The following is a 16,412-nucleotide window of genomic DNA, read 5'->3' on the forward strand; positions in this document are numbered from 1 at the left end:
AGCCATTTTCATGTGTGAGTGTAAATGCTGAATTGGGGGATTTACAGTGACGCCCTAAAACAGCTCATCCTGAAAGGAAATGACCTGATGATTTGGTTTTGAGTGTGAGACATGAGAAAAAAATGAACTAAAACAAAAACTGTTGGGCAGGAGTCTAGATTAGGTTGCACCTGTCTTTCTTTGTTTAATTTAGATTTTGGAGAAATTTCCAAAAAGCTCCAAGCCCAGACAAAGAAACACACACACACACACACCCCACACACAGCCTCCTCCTCTCCACACCCTCCAAGTTCCTTCCTGCTTCCTGTTCCGTTGTCCCTCGCACAGGAAGCCTGGCCATGCAGCGGGTTTCAGAATCAAACCCATGAGTCACAAAGTGGTAGATCTTGAGAATATGGCACAGGGCTGAACGCCGTGGGGTTTTCTTTCTTGCTTTTTGTCCTGATCTCTACCCACAATGGCCCTCTCATTGTTTCTTAAACAAACGGCTCATGGGGTCTTTAACTCTTCGCACAAAGCTACATTTGTCCCCCACATGCGACCACCTGCTGACACTTGGCTCTGCTCTCTGGTGAGTGGGCTCCGTCCAGCTGGGAAGTCTGCTGACCGAACGCACCTGCTGGCTCTGATGTAACTCTGACTCCAGCAGAGAAAACATTAATTAATGCTGCTTTGTTTTAGAGATTGTAGAACTTCACATGAAATAAATTAGCACTCACTAATTCAGCTGAGTATCAGTATCATTTTGGGAATGGCTTTTAGGATCAGTTTTTAAAATTAATCTCCAGTTTGTCACTGTTATTACTCAGCAAATAAACACTGATAAGTGGTTGTTGTTTTTTCTAATTGTTCCTCTGTACTCATTGCAGCAGGCTACTGTCGCTCTTAAAGTGAGACACAATGAAGTTGTTGGGTTTGGCTGTCAGATGTTTGCAGGGACCATTAAAAGTTTCTAGCAAATCCTTCCTTCATCCTCCAGACTGCATTGTGTGTGTGTGTGTGTGTGTGTGTGTGTGTGTGTGGGCGTGTGCGTGTGTGTGTGTGTGTGCGTGTGTGTGTGTGTGCGTGCACATTTGCTGGAATGTCTGACGGAAAGGCCTTTTATTAGGCTCATCCATACCACCACATTATAGGGTCTGGTTGCCAGGCAACTGCAGGTTCTGCCTGGTTACCATGCCGATTTCCTATTCAGTGACATCTCTGGCCTGTTTGCTTCTTTTGGGAAATGGGGTTTTTTTTCTAAAGGGGTTCCCCCCATTCAGCTCCTTCAAAACCCACAACCATTATCCTCCAAAAAAAAAAAAGTATTTACACCCCCTGAACTTTTTAACATTCCTGCAAACTTTATAGGAACTCTAGGAAAATAAATATCTTGCATAATTTCACCTTTTTTATTATTATTTAGTTTTGTTTTATTTAAAGTGGCAGTATTACATAAAGTCATGTCACAAGGTTATTCCTTCATCAGAAACATGCCTGGAACTTTGACTAAACGTTTGGTCTCACAAAGCACCGCATATTTCACATTGTTCTTCTTCCAGCCAAGCTTCCTCCTCACAGCTCCTCCAGACTAGCGGCAGCAGCAATTAGCAGACACCTGGTGGAACTACTGTATCACATGAACTACTTCTTAGTCCTAGTAATGATTGGAAACAGCATAGTGGAAAGGTTTTGTTGTGACGACTTGATGAAGGAAAGTCTTGGAAACAGTAGGAGCTTCTTAAAGAGACAGAGACCAATTTCAAGTTATCCATTCATCCATCCATCCATTTTCTATACACCCTTGTCCCTAATGGGGTTGGGAGGGTTGCTGGTTCCTATCCCCAGCTAACGTTCCGGGCGAGAGCTGGGGTTCACCCTGGACAGGTCACCAGTCTGTCGCAGGGCAACACAGAGACACACAGGACAAAGAACCATTCACACACACACCTAGGGAGAATTTAGAGAGACCAATTAATCTGAATTCCAAGTTATCAAATTGTGAATTTCTTTTAAAGGGGCGGTATTGTGTATCTTCCAGGCATATGGTGCCATTTTATAGCACAATCAAGTAACTGTTAGTTTTTCTTTGTTTTTCTAAAATAAAAGATATCAAACATAACTTATAAGAATCAAAACGACACTCCAGTTATGTTTCTGATGAGGGAATAACATTAAAACATGAAATAACATGATACTCATATTTAAAATTATACATTCAAACTAATTAAATAAAATGTTTATTTGTATAAGCTTGCATCTCAGAAATAACAAAAAATAAATCTGTTTATAAGAAATTGAAACAAAAACTGAAGTTCAAGAAGTGTATTAATCAGTAACTTAAACTACATTTGGAAAAATAAACATCCTCATTCTCATCCTCATCTGTCTATCTGTAAACCACAGCATTATGGAGGAGTGTTTGTTTACATTAACGCTCTGTAGCGGGACAGCTCAGCCCGAGGCGGGTCCACTTCCTGAGGCAACGCCCAACGAGCCCTGAATCCAAAAGGTCACGATCGCATCCTGATCCGGGGACGATAAGAATCTTAGTGACCCCACAGAGAGCAGCTCCAAGCAGCAGGAACTCACCCGCCACCAGAACCTGACCTACATTCTGTCCAATGTGGGTCAAGTTCACCACATTAACCTTTGACCCGCATCAGCATGCTGAGCTCCAGTGGATGTATCGTGTTGGCTTCACATTTAACACTCTTTGGGTCCCGTGTTTACAGTAGAAACCAGATATTAATATACACTGAATAAAAACATTATTATGATTGTAATATAGATCTAATTATTTATATTTGCTAAAATATACACAATTTAGCAAATTGTTTATATTTGCTAAATGTCAGAAAACTTGGCAAAATCATTTTTTAGAAAATTTTTGTAGCTTTATAATTTATCAAGCTTCATACAAATGACAGTAATGCCTGACACTGACAAAATGTACTTGAACTTTTACAATTACATAAAAAAAAAATGTAATTTAACTGACACATTTATCAGTTAAATGTATCTGATAAATGTAATTTGTTTTAATGAAATTGCATAAAACAAATCTAAAAAAACACCTAAAACGTTTTTGTCAACTTTTTTGGCATTTACCAAATAGAAATAAGTTTGGTAATCTATTTTGATGTTCTTTCAGTATCTATTTTAGGGCTTCCTGTCACTTTAAATCCAAATAATCTGCTGTTGGCCGCGATCCCCCAACTCAACATTTATAATCGCAGGTGAAAACAGATGAGCAATAATAAAACTGCACATCTTTAAAAAGCAGAAGTAGAGCCTCCTGCACAACCAACAATAATGCAGAAAGTGGTTTCTGGATGGTAATTCAACAACAAAACACACTTGTCTTTTCCCACAGCCACTGTAAAACCAGCTGACCAAACTTGCTGGGGCTCTGTATGGGTTGCTAGGTGATGGGCTGGGCTTTGGCGGGGTTGCTAAGTAACAGCGCAAAAAAATGTCTGGATGATTTTTTTTAAAGCGCTGGGTTTATAAACCCTCTATTATTACTAAATTAGCAAAGTCCATCTAAAATAAAAATACCTGTAAAATGTGATTTTTTTTCTCTCAAAATTTGTTTTTATTTTTCACACAGAACAGACAACATTTGAACAATCAATGAGTTTAAATGATTTATTAAACATGTCTATAATGTAATTTAATATGCACAACATTTTGGATTAAAAAAAAAGCAGGAGATTTAAAAAAAAAAAACTTTAAAGTCCAACCCACGGATAAGAGGCCTGTACAATATGCACATAAAACCAATTAAAACCAGTAAAACAACGCTTAAAGTTGGTGATACTTTAAGAGTCTGGCTAGACCAGATTATTCCTCCAGAGTAAACCCTGGAGGAATGCGGCCTGGTCTGAAAAGCTTCTCTGGCTGTCAGGGTTTTTATGACAGCAGAGTGATGAGGGCGTCCAGGAACTTACTCCGATCCTCCGACTTCAGTTCAATTACTGTAAACAGAAACACACGGATAAATAAACTGTGAAAAGAAAAAAAACAACAACAACAGAACACATCCATCACAACCCAGGTGTGTGTTTTCATGCAGCAGAATCCCTTGGAAAATAAACGCTCCGAATGTTTGAGGTGGGAATGACTGGAAATTATCTGAAACATTTCAGAGGTGCTGAAAGTGACAGGATAACTCAGGAGTTATGTCTCCTGTGGAGTTTAGCTTTTCGGATCAACAGACAATCCTGCCACCTGCTGTCTAAACAAGGAGGCAGACGCTTTTCCAAAGATCTTCCCCAGTCTGTCCAGATTTACGTTGAGCAGAAAGTATCAAATGTTTCCCTCATTAATACACAATGATGCTGTTTTTGAAGATAGAAAGGTGAAAAAGATGAGAATATTGAACCCAATTTTTTTAGAATATATATTAAAAAAAGGAAAAAAAAAATCAGTTATTGGTAGAAAAGTTTTTAGATAATTTCATTTTTTTTCTCTTTTACTTTTCAAACTCAAAAAATTCCAAGTTTCTTACTAGAAAATGTCAGATTAATCTCAAAATGTTTTTTTTCTTCTTGCAAATTTATTACTTTTCTAAGTTAGAAATTTCCAAGTTTTTTTTTGTAAGTTTCTAAATTATTTTCTGCAAAATTTCTAAAATTATTATAAAACTGAGGGGGGGTTTTTTGGAGGAAATTTCTTTTATCTGCAATGGCCCAAAAAAGGGAGAAAAACAAATAAAAAAAACAGATTGAACATTAAGACCTGCTGTGTCAAAGTAGCCTTCATTATCATTAATAAAAATGGACAAATTTTTTAGATTTTACAAATAATGCATTATGTTCATGGGGTTTTATTTCTGTTTTAATACCAAAGCAAATTAACTTTTAGTTTCATTAATTCTCTTCCTTGAAAAGAGTAAAACAATGCAGGAATCTGCTGGAGGAATGACGACCTGATGCATTTTAAGTTATGCACAGTGATTGTAACTGAACAAGTGAGGCCTGCAGAGCTTTAAATGTTCTCTGTAATTTTGTGATTTCCTGGTTGAGTTGTTGATGCTCTGAGTAATTTTGATAGACTGACTCGGTTTATTTATGAAGCAGTGTCATAATTCCTGCATTAACGAAGGCACAGGGTACATGGGACGGTAAATAAGCGCCACTTACTCGACGTGTCAAAGTGATCATGAAGGGTTCTAGAGTTGGTGCTCTCTGCAGCTTTTTCAAAGGCCCGACCAAAGAAACTTTGAGAAAAAACAAACAGAGTTCACAGTTGAGTATAACAAGTTCTCAAGAGGCTTTAGAATTGAAAGTGGAAACTTACTTCTTCTTGTCCGACGTCTCTGACTCTGGAGGGATTCCCACAACGATAACGGTTCCCTTCTCCACGTCTTTAGGAGCAGCCATGATGAGAGGAAGCAGCTTGCAGCGTTTGTTCCTCGTCTGAACAGGCAGGACAACAAATAAACGAGGGGAAAGCCTTAAATGTCTGAGTCCGAGTGAAATTCAAGCACTTTTCACGCATTTTCAAGGTACGTTTTCAAACTTTTCCAATACCAGACTTTGGGTATAAAAATTACACAAATGAACTAAAACAAATCTCTAATATATGACATCATTTATTACTGTTTTTAATATTTGTTGTGGTTGTGTTCTACAGCAGGAACAACGTATACTAAAATATAACAAAGTTTTATGTTTTGAAAAGTTTCTCTTACACCCTGAACACCTGACTGGTCAGAGGACAAAACACTGATTTATCCTGCAATTTCAATAACTTTGTTTAATGAATAAACTATAAGATCATCAATAAGTCACTTAGCCATTAGGAAAAATAAATATGCATTACACTGAAACAGTCCAATCAAATCTTGAAGTAAATTACCTTCCTGTGCAAATTAAAAGCTTGAACACAATTTAAAGAAAAAGTTACAAAAGAAAAATCTCTGAAAAAAGTTCTCACCAAGTTTCCTGGAATTCTTCAAATTCAAAAATACTTTATAAATCCAAAAAGATAATAAAATGTTGCTGTAACTAATTAATTAAAAATTCTTCACAGACTTATTACATGTAGTGATGGCTGTGGGTAAGAAAGATCTCCTGTAGCAGTCTATATTACAGCAAATCTGAAGAAGCGTCTGACCAAAGATACTCTGTCTTTGTAAGAGCCAGTAGAAAGAAGGCTTTTAGCAAATACAAATCATTTTAACTGAAGTTTAGTCTGACTTAACTTCAGACAGTGAGAAAAACAAATGTGTCTGTTCTTTTAATAAGAAACATGAACATATCTGGTTTTTACTATAAATAACATTTTGCAAACTTAGGCTTTCAATCAAAAGGTTAGATTGCACTTTATTACAAAACTGTGCAGCACTTCCAAAGACTTGATACAGAAATCGAGCAATTTACAAACCTTGAAAACACATATTAGAAAGTCCAGGATTTTGAAGGATTTAAAGCACCTGTGTGATCATTGCCTCCAGAATCAAACTCACCGAGTGGACGAACGCCGTCAGCAGGTATTTGCAGAGCAGAGTTAGCGCCAGCGGTTTGGAGAAGAGCTTCACATCAGGCGTTCCCTTCATGGAAAAACAGAAGAAACAGGAGTTTACCTGGGAATCTGCAGCTCAGCGGAAACATCTTCACGAGTAAACAGTCATACCTCCATGAGGTAGCAGTAGAGGAAGGGTCCCTGCGACAGGATGATGTTGGTGCAGATGCAGCTGGCGACAGTCTGCTGGATGGCGATCAGCTTCTTCTTCGCCAGGTCGATGCCTGACAGGAGACGGTCCAGGTTGCTCCTGCACAAAACAAATGGAAACAAATGAATGTGCTCCTGCATGCATGTGGTATTACTGCCGACGCAATGACAGATTATAGTTTTCCCTGAAGTTTGACCTGCTGATGCTAATTTTCACTCCCACTGCAGATAATTATTTTAGTCATTGATTATTCTGACAATCATAAAAGGAATTGGCAGAGGTTTCACCAATTAAAATTTAAGACTTAATAAGAATGAATTTGAAGACCTACATAATTTAAAGAAGAAATCTGTTTATTTTTGCGATGCTATCCACAGCCTTAACCATCATAGTGCTAAGCTTTTTTCTACAGTGTACAGGACGAAAACAGTAGTGAGCCAGTGGCGAAGACGAACGTCGACCATAAATTTACACTTAACCATAACTGAAGCAACAACAAAAAACAAACAAACAGCTAGCTAGTTAGCAAGGTTATGTTAGCAACTAGTTAACGGAACGCAATGAAGATATCTCTGTGTGACTCAAACTTTTGCCTGACAGAAAAGACCTGCGAGAATTCAGAGAAAAAAAAGAAAACTACATAGAATATACGAATAAAGAGTTTGGCAATGACAATATTTAAGGCTTGTGATTTATGTATTTGAAGCTAACTTATGCTTTTAAAATTAACTCAAGACATTTCTTAATTTTAGCTGCAGAAATTTAAGACAACAAAACACTTTTTTTTTCTTTTTTTTTTTACAGCAGTCATAGTAGAGCGCATGCAGCGGTAAAACCAGCTGACCAAACGCTCAGGACCTCAGCTTGGGTTGCTAGGTGACGGGTGGAACTTTGGTGGGGTTGCTAGGTAACGGGCTGCCTTCGCTGGGGTTTCAAGGTAATATCTGAAAATTTTCACCAAACCAAAAAAGATGAACTTATTGCCCAAAAGCGACTGTGTGTTTCTTTTAAGCTCTTTGGTTGTTTCTTAGTTTGAGACCAAACTACAAAAAAGGGCTAAATGTGAATTTGGCCTGAAAGGTCCCCTTAAAAAATGTGCAACGGCAGCAGCAGTTGTGCTATTTTACAGAAAGGCGACAGCATTAAGACGAGTTAGTACTGGATAGCGTACGCACCGTGAGAGGGCATCGAGTGCTTTGATGAAGTTGTCGGTGGGGTCGTTCTCGTCCCGCTCCGTGCTCTCCAGCAGGGCGGTGGCGGCGTGCACCATGTCGCTGGCCAGGAAGCTGTTCTTAAACCCGAAGTGGACGGCAAACGTCTGAATGCGAATGTCCTTCATTCTGTCACATTCACAGGAAAATATGAAACCAATGTTAAGAGCTGGTAAAGCAACAAGTTGCTTCATTTGCACTTTTTAATTTGTTGTTTTCTTCTGTTGGTGCCATTTAGTTATTTCTATTTCGTTGTTGGCTTCAATCTCACCCCATGGACCATTATCTTGTACATTACTGGTTATTTTTAATCTGCTGTGGAGGTTTAGAGTCCTGAATTGTTTGGGTCACATGCAGGTCTGTCACAACAAGCAATAAATCAATCAATCAATCACATGACAAATTATAACATTATAACTATAATAATTTCCATATTTATGATTTATTGTTTTTCTCTGCTATAAATTGGATGACAAAAGTCTTCAGTCTGGTGCTTTGGCCTCAACTAGTCCTTTATTTGAAGGGCAAATTTGCTTACAGAGAATTTATAATTTATTTTAATTATTTTGGATATTTAAAATTTCTGTTCCAGTGTTAAATGTTCATTTGAGTGTAAAAGAATCTGTTCTTGTATTATTACATCATTATCATTAAATTACTTGAAAGTGGTCTCAAAACAACAATATTATCATTTATCGCAATAACGTCTGGAACAATTTATCATCCAGAAAGATTTGTTATTGTGACAGAGTGATGCACACGTAGGCGAGAGTTTTTTAACTTGTATACATACCCGTATTTATTAGACGACTCCTCAATGACGTCCCTGAGGTTCTCTTTGATCGTAATGTCCATTGACTTAAATTTCTGTTTAACTTGTCTCAGTGGTAGCCTGTAACAAGAATTAAAAACGCACACATACGGAGCAAAACACAAAATAAACAATTAAAGAAACAGGAAAGCTCGGCACTGTTTTTACACAAAGCTCGTACCCCATGTCAGCCAAGAACTCCTGGAGTTTCTTTTGTCCTTTTAAGGTCCAAAGCTTGAAGCTGCATGCTGTGTAGTAGGAGTTGCAGATGCTCTCATACAGAGACCAGTGATGGTACAACGCCAGACGAAGGCTAAAGAAAAGCGTTAAGAGAAAACATCTTATGGCAAAACAAGACAAAATCCAAGAATCTATAAGCAATGCAGAAATTTCTGATGTACGGTTAAAATAATAAAACCAAATGTAGTTTTTCTCAGCGATTTCAAAGTTACAATCTTGTTATCAAAATAAAGCTAACACTTTGAAGACTCCACCAGATGTTTAAGTATTACAGCACTTGCTATAGTTTCAGAGAAAAATAATTTGGATTTTTTTTGTCCCTTGTCAGACTTTTTTTGCACTGTAAAGTATAGAAATCTTTTAGAAATATCATAACGTTTTGGCCCATTCCTCTCCTGTGCGAGCCAAGCTGCGAGACAAACCATAGAGAAAATTATGCAGCTGAGATAAACTAAAAACTAATTTTTGCTTTTGGCAAAGGTTAAAACCGGAAATTTCCTGTGTTTTTAGTAAGTAAAACTTAGACATTTTTATATGTCTAAAACTGCTCTTTTTTATAGTCACATGTATTTTTTTATTCAATTGTAGTAAAACAAAAAGGATATGATATATTTGACTTCAATTAAGCAGTTTTTACTTTTTGGAAATCAAGAGTAAAATAAAAGGGGAAAAAAAAAAAATTACGTCATTTTATTCATGAAAAAGAATTAAATTAAAACCTCCAAAATGTATAAATTTTTTTGCCACTACCAGAGCTCCATACAAAGTCTGTGCTTTTGCATTAGAATTTTTGAGAAAGGTTGCATCAGCTTCTAGTCTGGTGTTTCCATGGATACCAGCTATGTTTATGTTTGACCGAGGGGCCTTAATGAAGGATACTCGTATTCAAAGGAGATCCTCATGCAGTCGATGGACAGAGAGTTCTCCTCATCCTCGTTTCGGTGGTTGTGTCGGGAAACGTGGCGCTGCACCGTCGCGATGTCCGACACGTACTTCATGCTAAAACGAGAACATAAAATCTCTCTGAGAGACGCTTGGTGATTCGTATCAAAATGCGTTTTTCAAAATGCAGAAGTTGTTCTTACTGGGGGATTTTATCATGAACCCACTGGTCTGTCAGGCCGATGACGGCCCACCTGCAACAACAAATAACAGAGTTAACCCACAGCCCGCAGGGTGACGGGTCCAATATTAACCTGTACTATGATTTGATGTTCGTACATCTTTCCCACAGTAAAATTCAAACACTTTTCAAATCTTTTTCAAATCTTTTCAGCACCAGACTTTGGAGATAAAAACAGGACAAACTGACTAAAAAGAAACCAGTTTCAATTTACTATTTTATAATATTTACTACTGTTATTAACAATATAACAAAATTTTACATTTTATCTCAAATATCTCAAACAAAACACCAACCTAACACCACCATTGTTTATTATTTATTTCTGTTTCGCTATTTATTGATTATGTAACATAATTGCACTAAAATGAGAACTATGCCCCAATTTTGTTGTACACTGTACAGAAATGTACAATAAAACTAAAGATGTTACAATCAATGAGTAATTGAGACAATAATAAATTAGGGAAGATAAATATTTATTAAATTTAAACAATCCAAACAACTAGTGCGAATTTGCTCGAATTAAATTATATAACATAACATACAAAGAAAATTACAAAAAACTAAATCTAGAAAATGTTAGTTTGATTTAAGTTCAGACAGTGAGGAAAAAAAACGTCTCTTTTTATTAGGTGTGTAAAAAAAATTAAAATCTAATTTCAACCGTAAATAAAATTTTCCAATCAAATATTAGATTGCATTTAATTTTTTTTTTTTATTGTGCCATGCAAATATCAAGCACTTTCAAGGATTATATACAGAAAGGAAGCACTTTCCAAACCAGTTCAAGCATTTTCAAGCAGCACATTTTCTGTTTGAACAGATTTAATCTCTCAAACATCATGGATCCCCACCAATAAACTCCATGGCCAAAATCAGAGTGATGTCAAAATGAATGAAAGCTCACTATGAATTCATTTACGTTGAATTCAGGTCAATCCCGTGTATTCATACTGCTCATAGTCGAACAGGATCTCCCTCCTGTCAAACATTCAAATGACCCAAAATATTACAAGAATGCAATTGAACGACAATAATGTAAAAAAAAAAAAAAAAGAGAATAAAGCCAAAAATATTAGCAGAATAAAGTCGTACAACAAAGTCAAAATAAAGTAATATTAGAAGAATAAAATCCTAATATTAGCTGAATAAAATAGTAATTTCACGAGAACCCCAACACAAAAATACCACAAATATCAAAAACAGGAATGTTGAGCACCTTGTGAGGTTATATTTTTGTATCACTTTTCCAAATAGGGAAATACTTCACGTATTAAACGTTTCAGTATTCAATTATTGTTCTGGATTTGCAGGATTTATTATGCAAGATTTGAAACGACGCACACAGACTGAGCTGTTCAAGTCTTCAAGGCTCCACAGAGGCTTTTTTCCTCATTAAACAACTTTTAACAAATTGTTCTGCAAATTTTATGCCGATATTCTGGTAAAGAATTTAAAAATTCTTGTAGCCTGGTCCTAATAGTCAAAGGCATGAATGAAAAACATATTTTCTGTCAGTTGTAATTTCTTTTTTTTAGAAAACAAGATAAAGATGGATCAAAATCAGAAATCGGATCTGGTTTAAAAGGAAATCGGAGATTTATTTTTAAATAAATCACCCGGTTCTACAGCAGCGTAACGAGCAATTTGTTTCACAGATAATCTGAGAAATTGAGAATCGACAAAGACGTGAAAGAGAATTGAGAAAACAGAAAATGGAGATGGTGTCTTTATGAAACGGATCAGCTGATCACCTTCTGGCCTCCCACTGCCTCTTTGCTCTCTGCCTTTCGATCCGCCTCTCGATGGCGCCCTGCAACGACACAACAGTCAGCTCCAGTCCTCAGCTCCGCCGCCGCGGCGACACTCAACTCACTTCATCAAATCTCCTCCGTTTGCCCGACGGCTCCGAGCCTTCCTCGCTCTCGTTCCCGGAGTCTTCGCCCTCCTCCTCCTCGTCTTCGTCCCGGAAGATGTCGTCGTACGTCGGCACACCGAGATCATCGTCCTCTTTGATGAGCAGCTTGATCTGCAGAGGAGAAGAAGATAGAGGATGAAACAACTAGAAGGACGCCATTATGTGATTTCCCCATTTGAGACAAACCAAAAAAGATTAGAAAGAAACAAAGGAAGGAAGGAATAAAAGAAGGGAAGAAGTAATTAAAGGAAGCAAAAAAGGAAAGAAAGGAAGTTGAATGGAAAGAAAGAAAGGATAGAAAGAAAGATAAAGTCAAACGGGAAGGAAGCAAGGAAGGACAGAAACAAAGAAAGGATGGAAATAGAAGATGGGGTAGGACAGAAGGATTTGAGGATAGAGGTAAGGAGAAAAGAATGGATCCAACTGAAGGATGGAGGACGTAATGAAGGAAACAAGCAGAAAGGAACTAAGGACGTAAAGAAAGAATGAAAGGGAGGAAAGAAAGAGGCGAGGGGACAAAGTATCCAAGGAAGGCAGGAGGCTTGGGAGGAAGGAAACAAGGAAACAAGAAGGGAAAACTATTTTTAAACAACAGGAGAGAAAACAAAGTCTGGAAATAAAAATTAACTCTTGTATGTTTTTTTCCCCCAGACTAGATGAAGTTTTGTACAAATTCAGGTCATTTTGCCAACAGTAATAAAATCAAGTCGACAATAATCAATAATCAGGTGACGTCACCTGAGTGTCGTTGTAGACATTAACAACATCAACGGGTCGGTGCGTGTCGCAGATGAAGAAGATGGAGTCACCGTCCGGCTGCAGCATCTCCAGCAGGTCGACGTTGGCGCCGCAGTTTACCAGAACAAAATACCGAAACTGCAACACAAAGGAAAACTCTCAGTCCAGAGCTTCAACATGGCTTCCTCCTGCATAGGAACCGGCAGGTGAAACTCACCTGTTCCTTGTGCTCCAGGAAGGCGGTGCTGAGGTCCTGCCAGCCCGTAACCGGTACCAGAGTGTACTGGATCTGATCACAGTGAAACAGCGCCTAGAAAAAAACCCTCCATTAATCACCAAATAAACAATAATAATTTAACATTAGACTTTAGTCATCAGGCAAACCTACTCCTGCTAATCAGTGCACTGATTAATATGAAATATAAGCCTGGCAGCCACCAGGCTGTGTTCATTTTCAAACACTTTATTTTCCATTTCATTAACTCAGTAAATAGTTTATGCAATATCTAAAAAGAAATCACAAATGAAAAGAGCTTAAAGCATAAACTTAGAATATTTTCCCCCAATTCACATAAAAAAAGCTATTCAGCTCAGAAGACTACTACAAATATATTTCAAACACACAAAAATACGTCAGTTTACTCAAAAATAATCACTTCAAAAAGAATTTTAAAATTTTTTTGAAACACAGAAACAGATTTACTGTTTTATCTCATGGTTAAATTTGTTTCATAAATTGGCACCTTTAATTGAAATGCATCTGTCCATCGTTGCTGCTCTGAATCTACATTTTTTAAAATTTCAGAACCTTTAAATTTACATTTGTCTTCTCTTTACAAATCTATGCAGAATATGATTTGGTGACAAATGTATGCACTTTGTATATACATTTTAATAAAGCTTTACTGCACTAATACTGCATTTGTGTGATCTGTGAATTTACATCAACATTTAACCAAGTTCTTGGCATTGACAGAAATTTAAATATTGTTTATATATTTCTGTAGTTGTTTTGTATTGTGGTTTTTTCAGAATTGTGTTTTTTCTTTTTTGATTTGTGCATGGAAAAGTTAAAAATAAATAAGAAATAAATAAGTAAATATTGAATAAATTAAATAAATAGCATTGCGCCTGGGGAGGAGATTCAACTGGAGGAACAGGTGATACATCTTTAAATTAAGTGTTGCTCTTAAACTCAGCTCAAACTGAACATCCTGAGGCATTGTGGTCATTATCAAACTTGTGTGAACAACCCAAACCAGACATTAACATACACAACATTTTTTATTACTGGCTGACAATAAATCAAACTAAACTGTTACAATCCAGTTAAAATTACCTAAATCAGGTTGAGCAGCTAAATGTCACAATAATGATTTGCTATTAGATTTTAAATCTCTGAGAGTGAGAAGAATAAGAATATTTGCCTTCGAAATATCTGGTTTACACTGTATTTGCTTGTGCTATTGTAGTAGACTTAAAGAAAAAAATCTGTAAACATTAAATGATCTAATTTTTCCACTAATGCACATTTAAATACGCACACAGCTTAAACATAATTTAAAAACAAACATATTTATAAACTCTTAAAACACTAAGAAGGAGATAATGACAGCCAGATTTCTACATGTATTTGTTATTTTCATATAAAGTTTAAGCAGGTTTTCTTTGTTATGACTACAGCAGCTTTCTGAGCCTTAAAAGAGGAGCTAATTCACGTTGATACCCCTTACCTGCAGTATTTTACAGGCGCAGAGAGCATCGATGTCTGCTGCAACCAGGAGGGCAACTCTCTAAATGCAAACAAAAACACATAAAATCGACTATTCACCGTCTGGACAGCTTACTATCTGACGCTAGCTTAGTTAGCCAACAAACAGTTCCGAAAAACCTACCTGGTTGGCAACAACGTCATAAAAATCCTTCTTTATGTCGGCGATAAACATGTTTAAATCGCGATTAAATACGAGACAAGCTTGATAAAAGTCCGTAAGACGCCTTAGTGGAGAATCTAATTCAGTTTGCAGTCAGTGCAACAGTTTCCACTGCCATAGACAGCTGTTGTGTTCCGCGTTAGAAATCAGGCGCCAAGTGCACGCGTAACGTCCAACCAATCAACGGCCAGGAGTACGACCACGTCAGTGTTCTCAGACCACGCCTACCAAGAACAAGAGACCTTACCACAGGGGCCGCTTTTCATTGGCTGATGCCCAATCTAAGTGTCACACGCGTGGCCGTCTCACAAACACACGCTTCCCGTTAGCTAAATACAGCATAATGGCAGCACTGATACAACTTCTACACCTTGAAGCCTCTGATCTGTAAGACTGCTACACAGTCTTACAGATCAATATGGAACGTGTACTGTATCTGACGCACACTAAAGATTTTATTTTAGCAGAAAAGGCTTTGGACTAAACTGTTACTCGTGTTAGCCACTCTAACACCAAGTACAGCTAGTCAATCAACCATCGCTGTGTTCAGGGAAGCGCTGATTAATAATCCAGAAATAAATATCAAGCCTGGAAACTTGATATCGTAACGGACTGAATGTTATGTTTTGTTTTTAACGTAATCTTTGCTCGTCTTGCGGGGCGCAGGCGGTTGCCACGGTAACAGGTGTGCTTAAACTAGAGAGAGAGAGAGAGAGAGAGAGAGAGAGAAAGAGAGAGAGAGAGAGAGAGAGAGAGAGTAAAAAGGTAAGAATGGTTTTGAGTTGATCACCTGTTCGGGTTATTTTACCTTTGTTTACCTTTGCTGTGGCGCATTACAGCCGCTGTAGTGTCTAAACGTTGGACTAATTACCTCGTTCATTTGTGACTATACGTCATTCATAAAAAACATCAAATAGAACAAATATATTTCATAAAATTTTAACAAACAAATGGCTTCTTTACCTTAACAGAGCTCTTTGGTTCCTCCTATCAGTCTGTAGCTTCTCATATTGAGGTCATCAAACCAAATTCCAGATCTATCATAACTGACTGACACTTGCTGGCCTCAAGTTTGCAACCAGCTTGTGACTGAGAAACCAGTAACCTCCTCTCAGATGACATGGACTTGTTAGTTCCTCTGTCCATTGTAGTAGCTGATATATTGTGAAAACCGGTAGAAATGATGCACTAATGGAGTCATGTTGACATAGAAACAATGCGCTACGAGGCTTTGCTTGTGAGACTTGCGGTCACGTGGGTCGGTTGTGGGTGGAGCTTTGTAAAGGTCCAGTAAAATACACTGAAGCAGTTATAAACGGATAAATGTACTTAGTTTATAAGTACTTAACTGAGTTAAATAATGCAAATGATCAAAGGAAATAAAATGTAACACCTTTAAGTGTAATTTACACTGTAGAAGTCTATTGGACAACAGCTTGACCAATCTCATGATGAGACTGTGCAGATAACCCAGAGCAGAAGGGGGTGAGGAACAATTATAAAATTTTCCATTACACAACTTTTTGTGATGTAGAAAAATGTGTCTGTTTTAATTTTTTACTGTAATAAATGTGTCTTACTTCAATTGAACAGGAAAACTGTCCCAATAAATGTGAAAAATGTTTTGAATTGATGTATGAAAACAAACTTGCCAATTTAACAGTATATATAATACAACTGCACATATTATTTGTAAAATGTGGAGTTTTAATCACTGACCAAAAGACAAAAAAAAAAAAAAAAAAAAAAGAAAAAAAAAAGACATTTAGACTG

General features: G+C 37.1%; 1 protein-coding gene across 1 annotated transcript; it reads right to left on the reverse strand.

The window, feature by feature from the left end:
- Positions 1-3,553: 3,553 nt before the first annotated feature.
- Positions 3,554-14,820, reverse strand: cdc45 (CDC45 cell division cycle 45 homolog (S. cerevisiae)). Its single transcript, XM_044111000.1, has 17 exons — positions 14,601-14,820; positions 14,439-14,498; positions 12,923-13,015; positions 12,706-12,843; positions 11,926-12,078; positions 11,804-11,862; positions 10,980-11,030; positions 10,009-10,119; positions 9,803-9,922; positions 8,865-8,996; positions 8,666-8,764; positions 7,837-8,001; positions 6,622-6,760; positions 6,455-6,538; positions 5,284-5,402; positions 5,127-5,203; positions 3,554-3,959 (listed from the first exon to the last, which is right to left on the reverse strand). Exons 1-17 carry the CDS (start codon positions 14,649-14,651, stop codon positions 3,895-3,897), a joined length of 1,716 nt encoding a protein of 571 aa, XP_043966935.1. The 5' UTR covers positions 14,652-14,820; the 3' UTR covers positions 3,554-3,894.
- Between the last annotated feature and the right edge of the window lie 1,592 nt (positions 14,821-16,412).

The sequence above is a fragment of the Gambusia affinis genome, linkage group LG03, assembly GCF_019740435.1.
Source record: "Gambusia affinis linkage group LG03, SWU_Gaff_1.0, whole genome shotgun sequence".
Lineage (NCBI taxonomy): Eukaryota > Metazoa > Chordata > Actinopteri > Cyprinodontiformes > Poeciliidae > Gambusia > Gambusia affinis.

Coding starts and splice junctions, on each gene's coding strand:
- cdc45 (XM_044111000.1), bottom strand. CDS start 14,651: ATGTTTATCGCCGACATAAAGAAGGATTTTTATGACGTTGTTGCCAAC. Junction 9,923..10,008: donor GTTCATGATAAAATCCCCCA/GTAAGAACAACT, acceptor TTCTCGTTTTAG/CATGAAGTACGTGTCGGACA. Junction 8,002..8,665: donor GAGTCGTCTAATAAATACGG/GTATGTATACAA, acceptor TGAATGTGACAG/AATGAAGGACATTCGCATTC.